We start from the raw sequence: 14,906 nt of genomic DNA, 5'->3' as shown, positions 1-14,906 counted from the left end.
TCCTGGAAAGACCCAAGAGGTAATCCAAAATATTTAGCAAATCTGGCTTTCCAGGCAAACAGAAGTAGTTGCTGACCTATGGTCAGATGAAATAAATTTCCCAAATGAGCATTTCCTTCAGAATCCCATCTGCCCTCTCTTCTCTTTTCTTAAATTGTTTACACCTAGTCTAATTTATACATATGTCAAATCAACACTGTCATAACTAAGAAATAAAATTATGGGATTGCTGTAAATTCTGGGTTAATTTTGAGAACAGTAATGAAAAGGAAGAGGACAAAAAAACTGAAGTTTTGTTCTTTTATTACCCACAGACATCATACAAGAGATTACACACTGGAAACTGAAAGACTTTTAAATAATGTGGAAGGTTAAGACAGCTATGTACATTTTGTGCAACATACTACAAGCCCTCATTTACATATGATATCCCTGCCATACTGACCCACTTACCGGTGGTGCCTGCATATAGCAAATTCAGCGCTACAGAAAAGTTTCTCTTGTTCTAAAATAATAAATTAGAAGTTACAAAGTTACAACTTTCTTATTAACGTTCTGAATGAGGTTTTCGAAAGTACAATGTTGAGAGGGTCAGGACTCAATGTGAATTGAGTTTTCTGATATTATTATTCATGTATTTATTTTTAAATCCTGCTGTGTATGGTGCAGTCCAGGCTCTGCCTATACAGACAATTTAATACATTTGCCGTATCTTTTAATCACTGTATAACAGCATAGTAAGAATTACATTTCAGATGCATGACAGTATTCAAATACCATAAATCATTAAAATAAATACGTAACTTGAAAAAAAATGATAAAGAACCTGGCTAGTGTGTTGTACAGAGCAGATTTAGGTATCAACAGAGTTGAAATGTTGAAGGGGAAAGGATGATCACCAGCAACTGCTAACCTGCCTCATTTTCCAGTTTCTGTATCTCATTTTGTCCAGCCTCTGAGAGGTGAGTTAAGAGCCTTTTGTAGGCTTCCCTGTTGAAAAACAGAAGAATGTAACATTACTTAACAGTTTCACACATTCGAGCAGTAAAGTATGTAATTCCCAAACACACTGGATTACTAACCCATAATAACTTCTTTCCTTATCTATTCACAGCTTTGTTTGCTGTGATTTTTTAGCATAGCCAAGTTGGAAGAAAGAGAATAGCATACTTTGTACAACAGTGTTGCGACAGTGCTTAGACAGCTCTTTTACTTGGTAAACTATGAAAAACTATACATCATCTAAAGACCAAAAGTGGGTAGTATGAAAAAGTTGCATATGATGGTCCTTCAGTATGATCAAGTGTGAACTCCTTTAAATAAAAGCAAATGCATTTATGAGAAAAAGCCAATAAAAAAGTGAATAATACAATTATAGATGACTTATATGTTTTTTGTTAAATGGAAGGTGAATACTCCTTGAGTAATCCTAAAATTCTTGCACAACTCTGCTCTGCACTCCTGTTAGGAGTCCTAAAAGAAGGAGCCCTTTTGGCCTATGTGACACATTGTGTGGAGCTTTTTGGGTTTTTGTAACAACATTCATATGGTTGCTGAAAGTTCAGTGCTGCACCTGCACTAAGAGCTGCCGCCATCTGTGCTGAGTTGCTCTCCTCAACTTCCATTGCTTCCTAAGGCTAAATGGATTCACAAGTGAAATATTTCTGTCCTAAGTTCTCAGGGGGCAAATGGAAAAAGTGTGATTCTGTTGTGACTATCAGAGAGGAGGCCAGCCTGTTCTGAACACCCACAACACTCATAAATTTATACTGTGAGAGAACTCTTGAAATTGAGCCACGGGTATTTCCTTCCCAAGCATCTCAGATCATACCTGATTTTACTGCAATAGTGTATATAAATCATAATGTTCTCTAGAACAGGGACTTATAGGAATATTCTCTGGGCAGAAGTTTTCTTTTTTTTTTTTTTTTTTCTCTCTATTTTACAACACACGGTATAGTGAACTGAGGCAATCTGGCCTTAATTGTATGTAGGTTTGTAGCCCTAGTGTCACAATTTCTCTGAAAATACTTAGCAGATGTAGATGGCCTAACACCATGAAAGGTCCGAGCAAAGGAGATTTTGGCTGAGTACTTAAAAATCAATCATTTTTGAGTATCTGTACTGCTGCCTAACACTGCTTGTTTTCAAGAGATTATACCTCTACTCTTTGCTGTCAAAAAGTGGTATTAAATAGAAAAAAACAAACCTTTGTGCTGCGTTTCTTCCAAGACCTTGTTTGTACTCTGAATCCTTCAGAGACTGCGTCAGCGTGGGAATCAGGCTGGTAACTAATGTCTGATCCAAGACTGCCACTGTTTCTAGAATGCTGAACACCCGGTGATCATACACTGCAGTGTAGTCCTGGATAAACTGCCTGAGGGGGACACAGAGGCATTTAACGCAAGGTCAGAACTAGATGCAGAGAACATGCCAAGAACAACTGAAGAAGATGATCAGAACAAGCAATCTGGTTGCATGGAAGCGATCGTATTGTTACACTGATATATATATATGCAATTCCTATATGCAATTCCTTCTACAAACAAAGCCATGCTTTCGACGGCTAATGCTAAGAAAAAAAAATACACATTTATTTTCAAGCAAATCAGCAGATTCTGCTGCTATTTTACCAGGGCTGACTTGTTCCAGAGCACTTCAGTTTGTAATGCATCTGTCTGAATGGAAAACATGGAAAACTGAAACATGGAGTTATTATTTAACCAAAAAGCCCAGCAAAACAAGATATCTAGATTGAAGCCTGCAGAAACAACATCAGCATTTCTTATAAAGCTCCACAAGATCTTGGGCAGGGGAGACCATCAGATGGAAGTGCATCCATTTGTCTATCTGGGGGTTTGAAGTATTTAATGATCACAGGTTACATGTAACAGGGAAGTTACACCCTGGGAGCAAAACATCTCATGAAAGTGATACAGCCCACATGGAGACATCAGCAAATTGCTCAGGGGCTTTCATCTTAACATTATCCAATACAGCAGCAGTGTTTAGGTTTGCAAAATATCTTTGGGTCTTAGCTCCTACGTTTCTTCTACTGCATCCACATGAGAATGAGGATTCATTTTGCTGAGGTATGGAATAAATAAAATTGACATTAAATTAATCTATTAATTTGTCAGAGAAACAAATAAATGAAGCTTGTTGGACAAGGATTTGATCTTTGTTATATACACTCCAAATTAGGCATATGCCCACAGCCCATTACACAGCAGCACCTCTCATAAGGAGATTTTCCCACTGCAGCAGCAGCAGCATAGCTCTCTATTATAGTCCTTTCAAAACAGTACCTAATCCATGAAAAAGCAGATATGTTTCTCTATTTTTTTTTTTTTTTGCTCTGGCTTTTTGGCAAAGTAATGTTTAAAACCAGTGCCAAAAGTAATGTAATTTAAGTACCATAAACAAGTGACAATGCAGTATGTTAAGGATAATTAGTTGTTTTTAAAAAAACATGTTTGCTGTCAATTGGATTGCAGTAGCTTCACTGCCAATTGGCATATTTTCTGGTTACCTAAATACAGAAGTCAGCTGGGTGGCATGTTCTCCTCCTGACCTTGCTTGGCAGCCTTGTACCATGTACTGCACAATGACTGTAGATATTTTTTTAACTGTAAAAGAAAAATCACAAGATTCACACAGAGCTCTTGAACTGACCATCTGGAGAATGTCTTTCATGAAGACTACAATTTTTAAATGAGAAAATAATGGGTTTTATCTTACTTTGATGCAAGTAAAATGACAGAGTAGTTAGCTAGATTGGCTATAAGAACAGCATGAATTTCAGATTTATGCAAAGTCCAGTTTTCAACACCATTATCTTTTAAACATACGAATTTTTAAGTACAATATTGTCTCCTTAAGTCAGAACAGAGACACACGCTCTTAATGGAAATAAATTTAAATTAAAAGCAGTTTTGTTTTTATTCTTTAATTGCTCATATATTTGAACTGGGGAAAAGTAGTCTTGGCATTATAACCTGCTCAAAGCTATACAGGTCTACTCCTTACTTTCAGTAGCCGTTCTTACAATAAGTGTTCTGAATTCCACCCTTTTGTGTATTATCCAACAACAACAAAGGAGCCCACTGTTCTCTTCCATTTGTATCTTCCAAATGGATATTTAAATTGCAAGATAAAGCTCTTCCTTTATAACAGTGGAACTGAGCTGCAACTTCTCTACAAGGGTATGGTGGAATCCTGTGAGTTGGTGGCTGCAGAATCACAGGACATTTAGCTCATTCTCCTCCAACTTCAGACAGCTGTGGCTACAATGGCAGAAGGGGGAAAAAAGGTGTGTGCTGATTCAGCTGATCTCCTGAATTTATCTCGTCCCTGAAGCTTTTACAGAAAAGCATCAAAAATTGCTTTATTAGTCAAAATTCCCAGGAGAAGTCAGAGGTGAATCCCCATTGTGCCTAATACCTTTACTGGCAGCAAGGAGTGGACAGTTTTTGGCACATTCACATTCTTTATACAACTATGAGGTGAACTGTGTATTCTTTAAGAAGCTAAAAAATATAGAAGGTATCACTACCAAGCAGAATGGGGCTAAAAGAAGAAAAAAAAAAAAAATAAGGGTTCAAAAATCCCTTCAAAAATGGATTAAGTGTAGCATGTTGCCTTCTGATGCCTCTCAGGGAAGAACATACACTAGTCTTATTTGGTCTAAAATCTTTAGGTGCAAGAAAACTTCCACTGTTATGAGTCTGGGAGAAATGAGGTGGGAGTGATGAGAAACACTCTTCCAACTAAAGATCAACTTGTCAGGAATCCATCAGACCACTTGAGTCAGAGAGAAATTCCTGTCTCAGAGAACAGAGTATTTAATGAGCAACGCTTGTCTGCTTTATCTGGCTAATGCATCAAACAAACAAACAAACAAAAACCAGGAACAGCTTGTACACTGGGAAGAAAGATGCTCAGCAGTATGAAAACCTTACAGGTGTACAGAGATGTATTTAAAGCAAACAAGTAGCTGACCTTGTAGCTCATTAACCAATACCATGCACTTCAACACAGCCGGGAGAACCAGTTCAACGTCACACAGTTCACTGGCCTGGGTTCTCTGAAGTACTTCAAGAATGAAAGCAAGAACTGAAGCCAAGCGAGGAGGTGGAGCGCTACCTTTGAACTGCATGTAGTGTTCACTGGGAAGACAAAACAAATCAGAACAGCCTGAGATATGTTGTTGTTTTATTCTTCCATTCAATGCAAGCACCATATAATTGGAAATAATATTGTGATATTTCACCAGGAGGCCTATTACATAGATTTCTATCTTTATCTAGACTCAGGTAATGGCTTCTATTTATCTTAGTCTTAGAAATGGCTCCCAGTTTATCAGGACAGCGATGTCTTCTGACTCCTCTGTTGAGGGAAGTGAGAAATAGCAGTCGTAATTATAGTTAAAAAGCCAAATGTGACTATAAGAGTTAAAATATAAAGAAAGCAGCATAAAATAACAACAAAAGGAAGAGTTTAGATTCTGATACTCTGAAATAACACTCAAAATACAACTGTTGTTCAACTACCTTATTTAGTTTTATGTGCTATTGTCTGCTCACAATTCAAACTTGTGGTAAGAGCTCTGTTGTTATACTGGTACTGTTAATTTTGTAAAACAGTATGATGAAATGGGACAGAATCTCTGATTTTGCTCCATCAGAATTAACACAATCATCTCCAGTAGAAAATTTATTGCAAAGATTCAGATAACCTGTGAATCTGCATCAAGAGCAAATTTTGACACCACCCACACTGAGCTGTCCCAATTGTAATGATTTCATTTGTTATTTTTTTTTTTTACCCCAAAAGGACGAAAGATTGAACCACTGTTGCTCTGACATTACAGATAACTTTACTGAAATCTAAAGACAATTACTTAAATTGGAACATCCAGAAGAGAAAAGTGGAGATAAATACCCAGAACATCAAAAAAAAAGTACTCCCAGAACCTGCAAAATGACTTTTAAATATGGAATAGTATGAGAAGCTAATGGTAACTACAAGGCATGCTCATTTGCTGAGCAATGCATTAATAATGTTGCGTAACAACTTAATAAGGCATACTTATACAACTTTGATTACACTTTAAAATAAAAATGCTTCCATATTTCCTGCACCGTGTGGTTTTAACTCGCTTCAATATTACCATCTATGAAATCTTCTGTTCCATTAATTTGCTATGAAAACTGCACACTGTTTTTCTGGGGGGGTGGTGTTCTTCACTAAAATGTTTATCTGACCTGGATAATACATTTCTCTGGTTCAATTTCTTCTGTGCAGCAGCAAGATATTAATTGGCTTCTGTATGTCAAAAAGGCTAGCAAACTCTGTACGTACTTATGCATAGATCTAGTGATTGCCTCCTGACCATCACACAGTTTATAAATCAGACTAAGATATTCTTCCCAGATCACTAAGAAATGCTTCATGTCTTACAAGTCACCAAATGCCATTACACATTCAGAACTTTCTTTCCAGAATAAGGCTTGAGATTCACACATTCACGCACACATTCACAAATAATTTTATTAAGAAAGTTTGAGTATTCATAAGTTAAAAAAAAAAAGAATCAAGACTGTGAAATCTTAACTCACTCCCTTTATATGTGACAATCTACTATCTACTGTATTCTACCTGAGATCATCACTGATATTCTTTTAATCAGTATGCATACTCACTCTTTAATAAAGAAAAGTACGGTTACCTTAGATGTAAGCAACCACCTTTTATTTGAAGGAGATTAATTTTTTTCCCCAACATGGACAAAGAACTGCAGATCATAGCTCTCCATCTCCCTCTTTCCATACTCAAAATTTTCTGTTTTCCTTGGTAGCTGGCACATCTATGTATATCCTGACATGCACAGTAGCATCTAGTCCTCCCATTCACAGGCAGCTGTTACAACTATGGCTCTGTGATCCTAAACACAGCCTGAGATACAGCCATTGGATGATAATGTATTGCAGTGCTTGCTTTTTATGTGGCCATAAGCAGTATTATTCTTATTGTAGTCGAGGACCTCCATCCTAAATGACTTTCTCACCAGTCTCCAGATCTTCTCAGTTTTACTCTCCTGCTCTGTATTCTCTGCCTTTTCTTATCTTCCTGTACAGCAACTTACAGGCTCTTCCTACAGCCTGACTACCAGTTACTGAGATGAGAACAGTGACATTTTCTTCTTCATTAGCTGTTTGTGAAATCTAAATAAGCAATGTTTTGTTCATCATTGGGCCTTACTTTATGACATGCAGAGTGGTCTTCCGTAGACGGAGCGCCTGAGGGACTGTAATGGAACTACATAAAGCAGTCAACATAGGATGCTGCCCAGCTCCAAGTGCAGTTGGTGAAGGAGGGAGAAATCGTCCAAAATACTGCTGAACAATGCTCCCAAGCAGTTGATTTAAATAGGCCCCCCGAGCTTGGGACTGACAACATATAAAGGACAGGCCCTGTGAAAGATAAAAAAAGAGAGAAGGAAATTGAATAAATCCTTGTTATTGAACAAATTCAAGAACAGTAGGCTAAATACTCATTACACACTCTATAAACTACTGCTGCACAAATAACTACTGCATGACAAAGAAGTATCAGCAATTTGCTGCACCTGTCAACAAACCATCAGGTCTATGGCTAAAGACAGAGTTAGCACAAGGCTTATAAAGGAGAGAAAAATCTTATACTGGACTAATATACTTGAAAGATAATCTTAGGGCCACACAATCTTCTTTTCAAATCTGAAATAAAACATTAGCTTTTCATGCCAGGGTTCAGTGCCCAAAAGCTACAAACTTCTTTTTCACTTATGTACATGGTCTAATGAAGCTAGAATAGTGGCATAACAAAAATTTTGCTCATAGCATGAACAAGTTAGAGTAAATAAGGCACCATTTGTAAGAGATTTATTTTTTTTAAAAAAAATCATTTAGATAAAGGTAAAACTCGTGTGACTTACCCGATATAATCTATATCAATGCAGAAAAATCTAGGAAAGTAGAAACTTGCCTAAAAAAGTGACAACATAAACACTACCCATAGTTACACAGCGTATATATGTAGATGTTACATCTGTGGGAAAATAAGTATTTCTTTTTGTGGTAAAAGGGTCTATGAGAAAAAGTTAAGAATTTACTCCCCATTTCTCAGGTTACTGAAAGGAGGAAGAAGAACGAATCACTAAGGGAAGGAAGAAAAAGAGAAGCCCAGTTATCTCCTATGACAAGGACCTTGGTAAGCAGTACAAATAGAAGTCTCTTCAGAATTTAGTTTTCACAACAGTTTTGTCCAACAAGAATAGCAACACAGAAGAAGTCCAAGCATAGAGAACATTAGGGAGCAACTTCAACAGTTCTTCAAGCCATTATTGGCACCACAAACCAGACTCCAGACTTTGTAGCATGAGTGTGTTCCTGAAAGCTGAAGATTACTGAGGCAAGTTAACATCTCTAATATATGAGTAAATAGATCAAGACTCTAAGGTATAAAATGCAGAAATATCTGAATACAGCTTTTGCTTGCCAGCTCCTGACAAAGCATTCCTGTTGCTTTTTATAGAGGATCTCCAACCCCAAAAGATTTTGGGGTATGTTTCTCCATGTGAGTATGACTGAACAACTCTTGTAATAAAAAAGCAGGTTGAGTGACACACAGCTTCTTGGCACTTTCATGAAATGGGGAGTTACAGCTTTTTGGTTCCACAGTATGCAAATACAAGAAATGTGGGATGTCAATGAACGAGGTGCGCAGTTGCTGCTATATCAGAATTCTTATGATGAATCTGCTTGGCAAGCAGAAGGCTCAGAAAGACTGCTAGTGATCATATAGTTTGTAAGCTTGAGTGTTTGGTGTTCTCAGCGAGATGTTGCAGCAGCCATAATGAAGAACTTTCTCTACATTTTCTCTAGCCTACACTTTCTCTAGTTCAGCTCTCACAAAAAAGAATCATTCCATAATCTTAGCTGGCACTCTTAAGTCTCTAGAGTATTTCAACACTACAAAACAACATGTGAGAATCTATCTGATAGAAAGGACACAAAGGACATCATGACCTTACAGAGGATACCTGAAAGAATGCATAAGAGAATGTAACACCTGTGAAGAACTAATAATTCTAATCACTGAAATAAGACAATTCTTCAAACTGAGGAGCAACAAATCCTACGTAGTATCACAAAAAAAAGGGGAAGAAATTGTTATTAAATAAGTTACTCTTCTTATAAAGATGATCCTAATGATATTTCACCTATGAAGTATAAGCAAGAAATATTAGAATTGAGATCTCGGAAGGAACGGAGTAATTTTTGCATCTCTTGTAATATTTGAAGATGGATCAATAAGTCTAGTCTGATCATTCATAAAAGCATTTTCATTTTTGAGCTGAAGTAAACTGATTTTTGTTGTTGTTGTTGTTGTTTTTTTAGGTGTTGGATGGGAACAGAAGTAACCTGAAAAAGAAGGGAAGGATTAAATTTAATAACAACACCTTGCCACAAGCCAAAGATGCTCTTGTTTGCCAGAGAGAAAATAAAAGCATTGTGATGCTTGTGATTATTTTTTTAATCATGTGATGAGGATAAAGAGTACCCTTGATACTCAATAAGGAGAACTGTTGATGGAAATCCTCTTCATTCTGTAGGTTCCTTTTTGGTGGGTCAGGCAGAGATGCTGCCTCTTAAAAAAGCATAATTTTCAAAATCATGTAGTACTACCAACATCTCTCCTCAGTAAGGAGGAGTCTCATTTTATTTTCCATGCTACACATCAGAAATTACAAGTTTAGCATTAAATTGTTCCAAGATAGAAATTCTTTCTTCCAAATTAAAACAATGAGAAAAATTACCTATTTTGTGTGTAGCCAGAGCTCCCCTTCCCCAAAATATACACTTCCATATGCTTAAAAAAATAATCACAAATCAGCCCCTGCATATTAGAGAACATTTACAGCACCAAACCTCTTCAGGCAAGAATCATCAGATGATTAGGCACCCACACTTCTATCGTTCATTGAAAGTTTCCATAGATGAACTTGGATTTCTCTTTTGGACATGAAAGCTCACTGATTTAAGCTCAATACTGTGCTCCTTATTTTGGTATCCTCCTTTTTCTTACAAAGCCTAGAGAGCAGCAGACCTGCACAAGGCTTAACACCACCATATCCCAAGTGGCACCAGGGATAAACTACCAATGTCTCACGGTGGCTGTGAGTCTCCAAGTACAATGGCAAACTACCCTAGGCAGCGTTGGCCAAGGGTGCAATTACAAGGAGGTCACAGAGTACTCTCTTCTTTTAAATCCCACTAGTAATTAACAGAGATGAAGGAAGCTACTGTTCATATGACAGAGGAAAGAAACACATGCTACTGGACTGTAATTCTGGACCTCAGATCTGAAAATAATCACATCAGACCCTTAGGACAATCCCCAGAAAGCAGATGGACATTAAAGAGTTGAGAGCACTTCTCTCTCCCTCTTTTTTTTTTTTTTTAATTAACTGTGTTTTTTAGTTATCTTCTGAGATTAAAGAAAGAAAAACAACAAAAACAAAACCCCACCAAAAACTAAAGACATTTTAAGAGGAGTAGAGGAGCATGACAACATCTGCTCCTCATTTCAACAGAAAGGCAACTGATTCCTGTGTATGCTCACTGCAGGAACCTTTTGTAGCCAGAGCTGCCTCTCTTCTGATTTATCCATATATCTGTAAATCACCTGTGGAGAGCGAAGAACCGATTAGTATGGATTACTGGAACTATTCACTGCAGAAATGCCAAGCTACCTAATGATGACTTATAATATCGGTCCTGCTGTTGGAATAAATCTGCTGTTCACCAATTAATGTTGTACAATTCCTATTAAACACATACTATAATTCACAAGATGTATTAATAAGCTTGCTCAAATATCAGACCACAGATGTGGCTTGCAGGAGGGCTTTTAAAGTCTGAACTCTGACAAATGCTGAGCCTGCACAGGCCCATTAAAATCACTGGAAAATGTATGTGCCAAGCACTACTTAAATGAAGATCTTTTACTACTCTCCTGTATTCAGATAGAAGTAAACCATCTTCTCTATTTGGACTGGATTAACGCTGATAAACCTAGCTCATTATTATGTATATTATCCTTATTACATGCACCTACACCACAATCTGCAAGACGTATTTAAACTGTTATTTCTTCTCTAGAATAAGTTTTATGCTCCAGTTCTTTCCCATATTACTGGTAAACGTGTCAAAACTCCTCCAAAGCATTCTCCAGGAAATCTATCAAAGATATTTTGAGTAATAGGTTTCAACAGCTTACTATCACACAAATCAACTGTGTTTGTTTGTTTTGTATAAACAAAGGCAAAATACCACATGATAGATTTTATATGCCTCATTATCACACAATTACAAATAGTCTCATAAAATTATGAAGTGATTGCTCATTCTTGTTCTTCCATGTTTTTCTTTTTGAAATTTGTCACCTAAACAACTCCAAAGACAATTTTGATTTTATATCCCAACCTGATCTATTGGGAAGCATCTTTGCCCACGGAGGGGTGGGAGGAGAACTAGATAGACTTGGTCTTTAGAGATCCTTTCCAACTCAAATCAGTCTGTGATTCTATGAAAATCTTTCCTAGGTCATAAAATATTATCAAAACAGATGGTGCACAATGAAAGTAATAATATCAATATAGTAGCCCTATAGGCAAAAACAAACAAACAAACAATCCCCCCTCCTCCCCCCCCCCCCCCAAAACAGTTTTTTTTAAGAGAATTAGGACTCTTGCACTAGAATACTGCTTTCTACCTCCATGAAAGGGCACTGGACACAGGGTAGCCTCTCAAGGACAGTTTGATTAAATATTTCACCAGCAACTTAAGCTAATTAGGAGAGAGTTTCTCTCAGAGAACATGTTTTCTCTCTGTTTCCTCCTAGCATGGTTACATGCTCACACATATAGTGTTTTCTTGCTTTTTAGACATGGCTGACTCATTTATTTATTTATGCAGAGATTTTTAGTAGTTGCATCAACTCACACATTTGAGTCATCCCCTATTCACAAAATCATTAAGCAAATTTAAGGGAATGCACATGGGGTGAAACAGAAGGAATTTATCCTTAAGTCAGCTTGGCTTAAGCCAATTGTGAAATGGTTACTTGAGTAGTCAGAGTGCCTAGAACTTGTGTGAACTCAAAAGAGCTCAGAAGCAACCCTAAGAGAATAAATCTTGTAACTGATATTGAAATATTTTCCATTTTGCATTAACCCTAAGTTTCTCAAATAAAGTGTAAGGCAGTATTTCTGACTGGATGTAGAAGTCTGTAGCATTTTAAAATGTTGGAACCATGTAAATAGAAACAATTAATACAATTTAGAAGTTCAGTATTGAAACAGAAAAAAACAAGTCTTGCTTTCTTTGTTCTCCTCCTCAAAAGTGTTTATCAAAATAATTTCTAGTTTTCTAGGAATAGCACTGTCTAAAATGAACTAGCTCAGATCAATAAGATCATCTAGCTTAGCCTGAAAGCATATGGACTGAGCAGTAGATTGCGGAAGAAGCAATGGGGTCAGAAAGTCAGAGACTGACAGAGAAAACGGAAGGAAAGGTCTACAACACTTAGACTTCAAAACCAACTTGAGTGTCTTCACATTAAAACTACATCTGAACGTGCAGACTACAGAGGAACAGCACACTCTGACTAAAATACTAAATTAGCAAGTGGAGACAGTCACACTCTGTGGTAACATCAGTGTCCAGATGGTCCTACATGTATATAGCTTCTGAAAATACCTACAGAGCAGAAAAGCAAGTCATATCTGCACACCATCATATGGTCATATTCATTTCCATATGATGTGATCAAACAATGCAACTTTTGAAAGAGGGAATAAATCCAAGGGATGTTTACAAAATCACCACTGCATTGTTTCACGATACAATCCTGTAAGTAATCACTTAGAACTACAATCTAAATGAATACTAGTAGGGAAGGGAAAAAGGAAGCAAAAAGAAAAAAGCAAGCAAGGTTTTACAAGGTTAAATATGCTGACTTATTTTCAAAATACATCCTTTTCCTCACTCACAGGAATTAATCCCTTTCTACAACACGACAAGCCTTTCAGGAGAGTAAGGTAAACTGAGGGAAGAATGAGAAAAGCAACAGGATGCAAAGCTTGACTCATGTTAGCATAAGCAGTAGAAAAGGCATTTGATTCAGCAAAACATACCCTCAAACTATTAAGATAAAACAGTGCCATGATATGCAGAGGGGTATCTTTTGTTACTAAAAGCAAAATAAAATAGAGTAGCTCATCTTTAATTACCTACAGTCAACAAAATCAAGGACAATTTAAAGCACTGATTTGCTCTGTCATCTCAACAAGTGTCTTGCTATATATCGTGATTCAATGTTTTAGAAATCTCCTACATGAGACACAGTGTAAACAGCAGGTTGGCTAAGAGCCTCTCTATTTGCAGCAAGCAGAACAGCAGCTTCTGTAGTGTACCTCAGCATAGCTGCATGCTATGCTGGACAGGAAAGCCAGTGGGGTGGCAATTTTCCTTCAAATTCCTCAAGAAGAAAAATCTTCTCTTGATGCTTCTTTAAATTCAGTCAACACTTGTTTGATTACAGAAAAAAAAATAAGAAAATCTCCTCTGCTGCATGAATCTTTTCCTAAAGCTACATTTGTCTGCTGATAATAGACTTCACATATTTACCTGAAGATAAAGGTGTAGGCTTTCCTGAATGGCAGACAGTAAAGCCCCAGGCAGCTCTTTGTCCTGCTGCAGCACTGAGTGAGGCAGCAGCAAGCAATCTATGATGCGGAACAGGAGTTGCTGTGCTTTGGAAGTGGCCAGTATTGGTGCCCAGAATTTTACAAGACATCCTGTAGAAAGATAATCAAGAAAATCCAAAGCAATTTACAGTCAGGGAAATAATAATAATAAAAAAGCTAAGAAAGCCTAAAAAGGAAGAAAGGAGGTTTGTTGAATAGGTCATCCAAGAATAACAACAGCAACTGTCTCATTGTCATGTACTATTTGCATGGTATTCCCTTAGAAAAAGCTCAGGGAAGAAAAAGTCAATTTCCTGTTCACCAACATCAAGCTGTTTCAATAAATTACATGGTGTTCTGCAAGTGAAGCTGTTTTAGGAAAAATACAGTAAAGCTAAAGAAAGGACAGCCTCTCTCAGCCCTGCAGAAAAAGTAGCTAACCTTGGTACATAATGCTCTGCAATCAGCAGATGTACACTCAGATCACTCAGACCATGTGCCCTGATCAAACTAGAGGCACCACCTTTGCCTTCCACTCATATTTCTAACAACAGCGTGGCTACCTCAGCAGCTACTCATTCATTCAATGACAGGAAAACATTAAATGTCTTCCAAATACTATTTAATGCATTTCGTTTGGCAGATTAACAGAATGAAGGCCACCTGACTCTACTGAACGAGTACTCTTTCCAGATCAGTGTGGGCCAAGTTCAAAGAATGAGAGCCTCAGACGACACATTTTCTACACATTAATGTATCGCTTGCACACCGTTGAGACAGTTTTAAGATTTTTTTTTTTTTTGATTCATAAAAGAAAAAAAAAAAAAAAAAAAAAAAAAGAACCCAAGCAGTTAAAAGGTGCTGGTATCGTAAATACCCTAGCTTTGCTAAATTTATTTATTACAGATGATATGAATTTTTGAGAAAATAACAATATGCTCAAGAGTGTTAAATACAGATGAAATAAAATGTCTCATTAAGCAGATTCCTATGTAGTAGTTTTCACAAACATTCTGAAGATAATATTTGATTAGAAGCAATAAAAAATTACTGGAAGGAAACTCCACGAAAATATGTTTAAGACTTTGAAATTAGTGAGAGAGAAAAGTGG

The 14,906-nt window shown here is 37.0% G+C and overlaps 1 protein-coding gene and 1 long non-coding RNA gene across 4 annotated transcripts in view; one reads left to right on the top strand and one right to left on the bottom strand.

Moving 5' to 3' along the window:
• Positions 1 to 286: 286 nt before the first annotated feature.
• MMS22L (MMS22 like, DNA repair protein) overlaps positions 287 to 14,906 on the bottom strand; it is an 86,576-nt gene continuing 71,956 nt past the window's right edge. Inside the window, exons 20-25 of one of the 3 annotated variants that reach the window (XM_046938893.1) lie at positions 13,737 to 13,906; positions 7,264 to 7,475; positions 5,002 to 5,168; positions 3,533 to 3,629; positions 2,210 to 2,377; positions 287 to 990 (exon numbers count right to left, since the gene is read on the bottom strand). In XM_046938893.1, coding sequence (XP_046794849.1) covers positions 909 to 990; positions 2,210 to 2,377; positions 3,533 to 3,629; positions 5,002 to 5,168; positions 7,264 to 7,475; positions 13,737 to 13,906 — 896 coding nt within the window. In that variant the 3' untranslated portion in view covers positions 287 to 908. Of the gene's footprint in view, positions 991 to 2,209; positions 2,378 to 3,532; positions 3,630 to 5,001; positions 5,169 to 7,263; positions 7,476 to 9,419; positions 10,732 to 13,736; positions 13,907 to 14,906 lie in introns of those variants that run through there. The other 2 variants (NM_001396538.1, XM_025149077.3) reach the window with 2 other exon arrangements.
• Positions 7,095 to 10,898, top strand: LOC121110280. The gene is made up of 2 exons (XR_005858582.2): positions 7,095 to 8,253; positions 9,444 to 10,898. It is a non-coding gene; the product is annotated as an uncharacterized LOC121110280 (long non-coding RNA).

The sequence above is a fragment of the Gallus gallus genome, chromosome 3 (genome assembly GCF_016699485.2).
Source record: "Gallus gallus isolate bGalGal1 chromosome 3, bGalGal1.mat.broiler.GRCg7b, whole genome shotgun sequence".
Classification (NCBI taxonomy): domain Eukaryota; kingdom Metazoa; phylum Chordata; class Aves; order Galliformes; family Phasianidae; genus Gallus; species Gallus gallus.
This window is presented reverse-complemented; position numbering and strand designations above follow the sequence as displayed.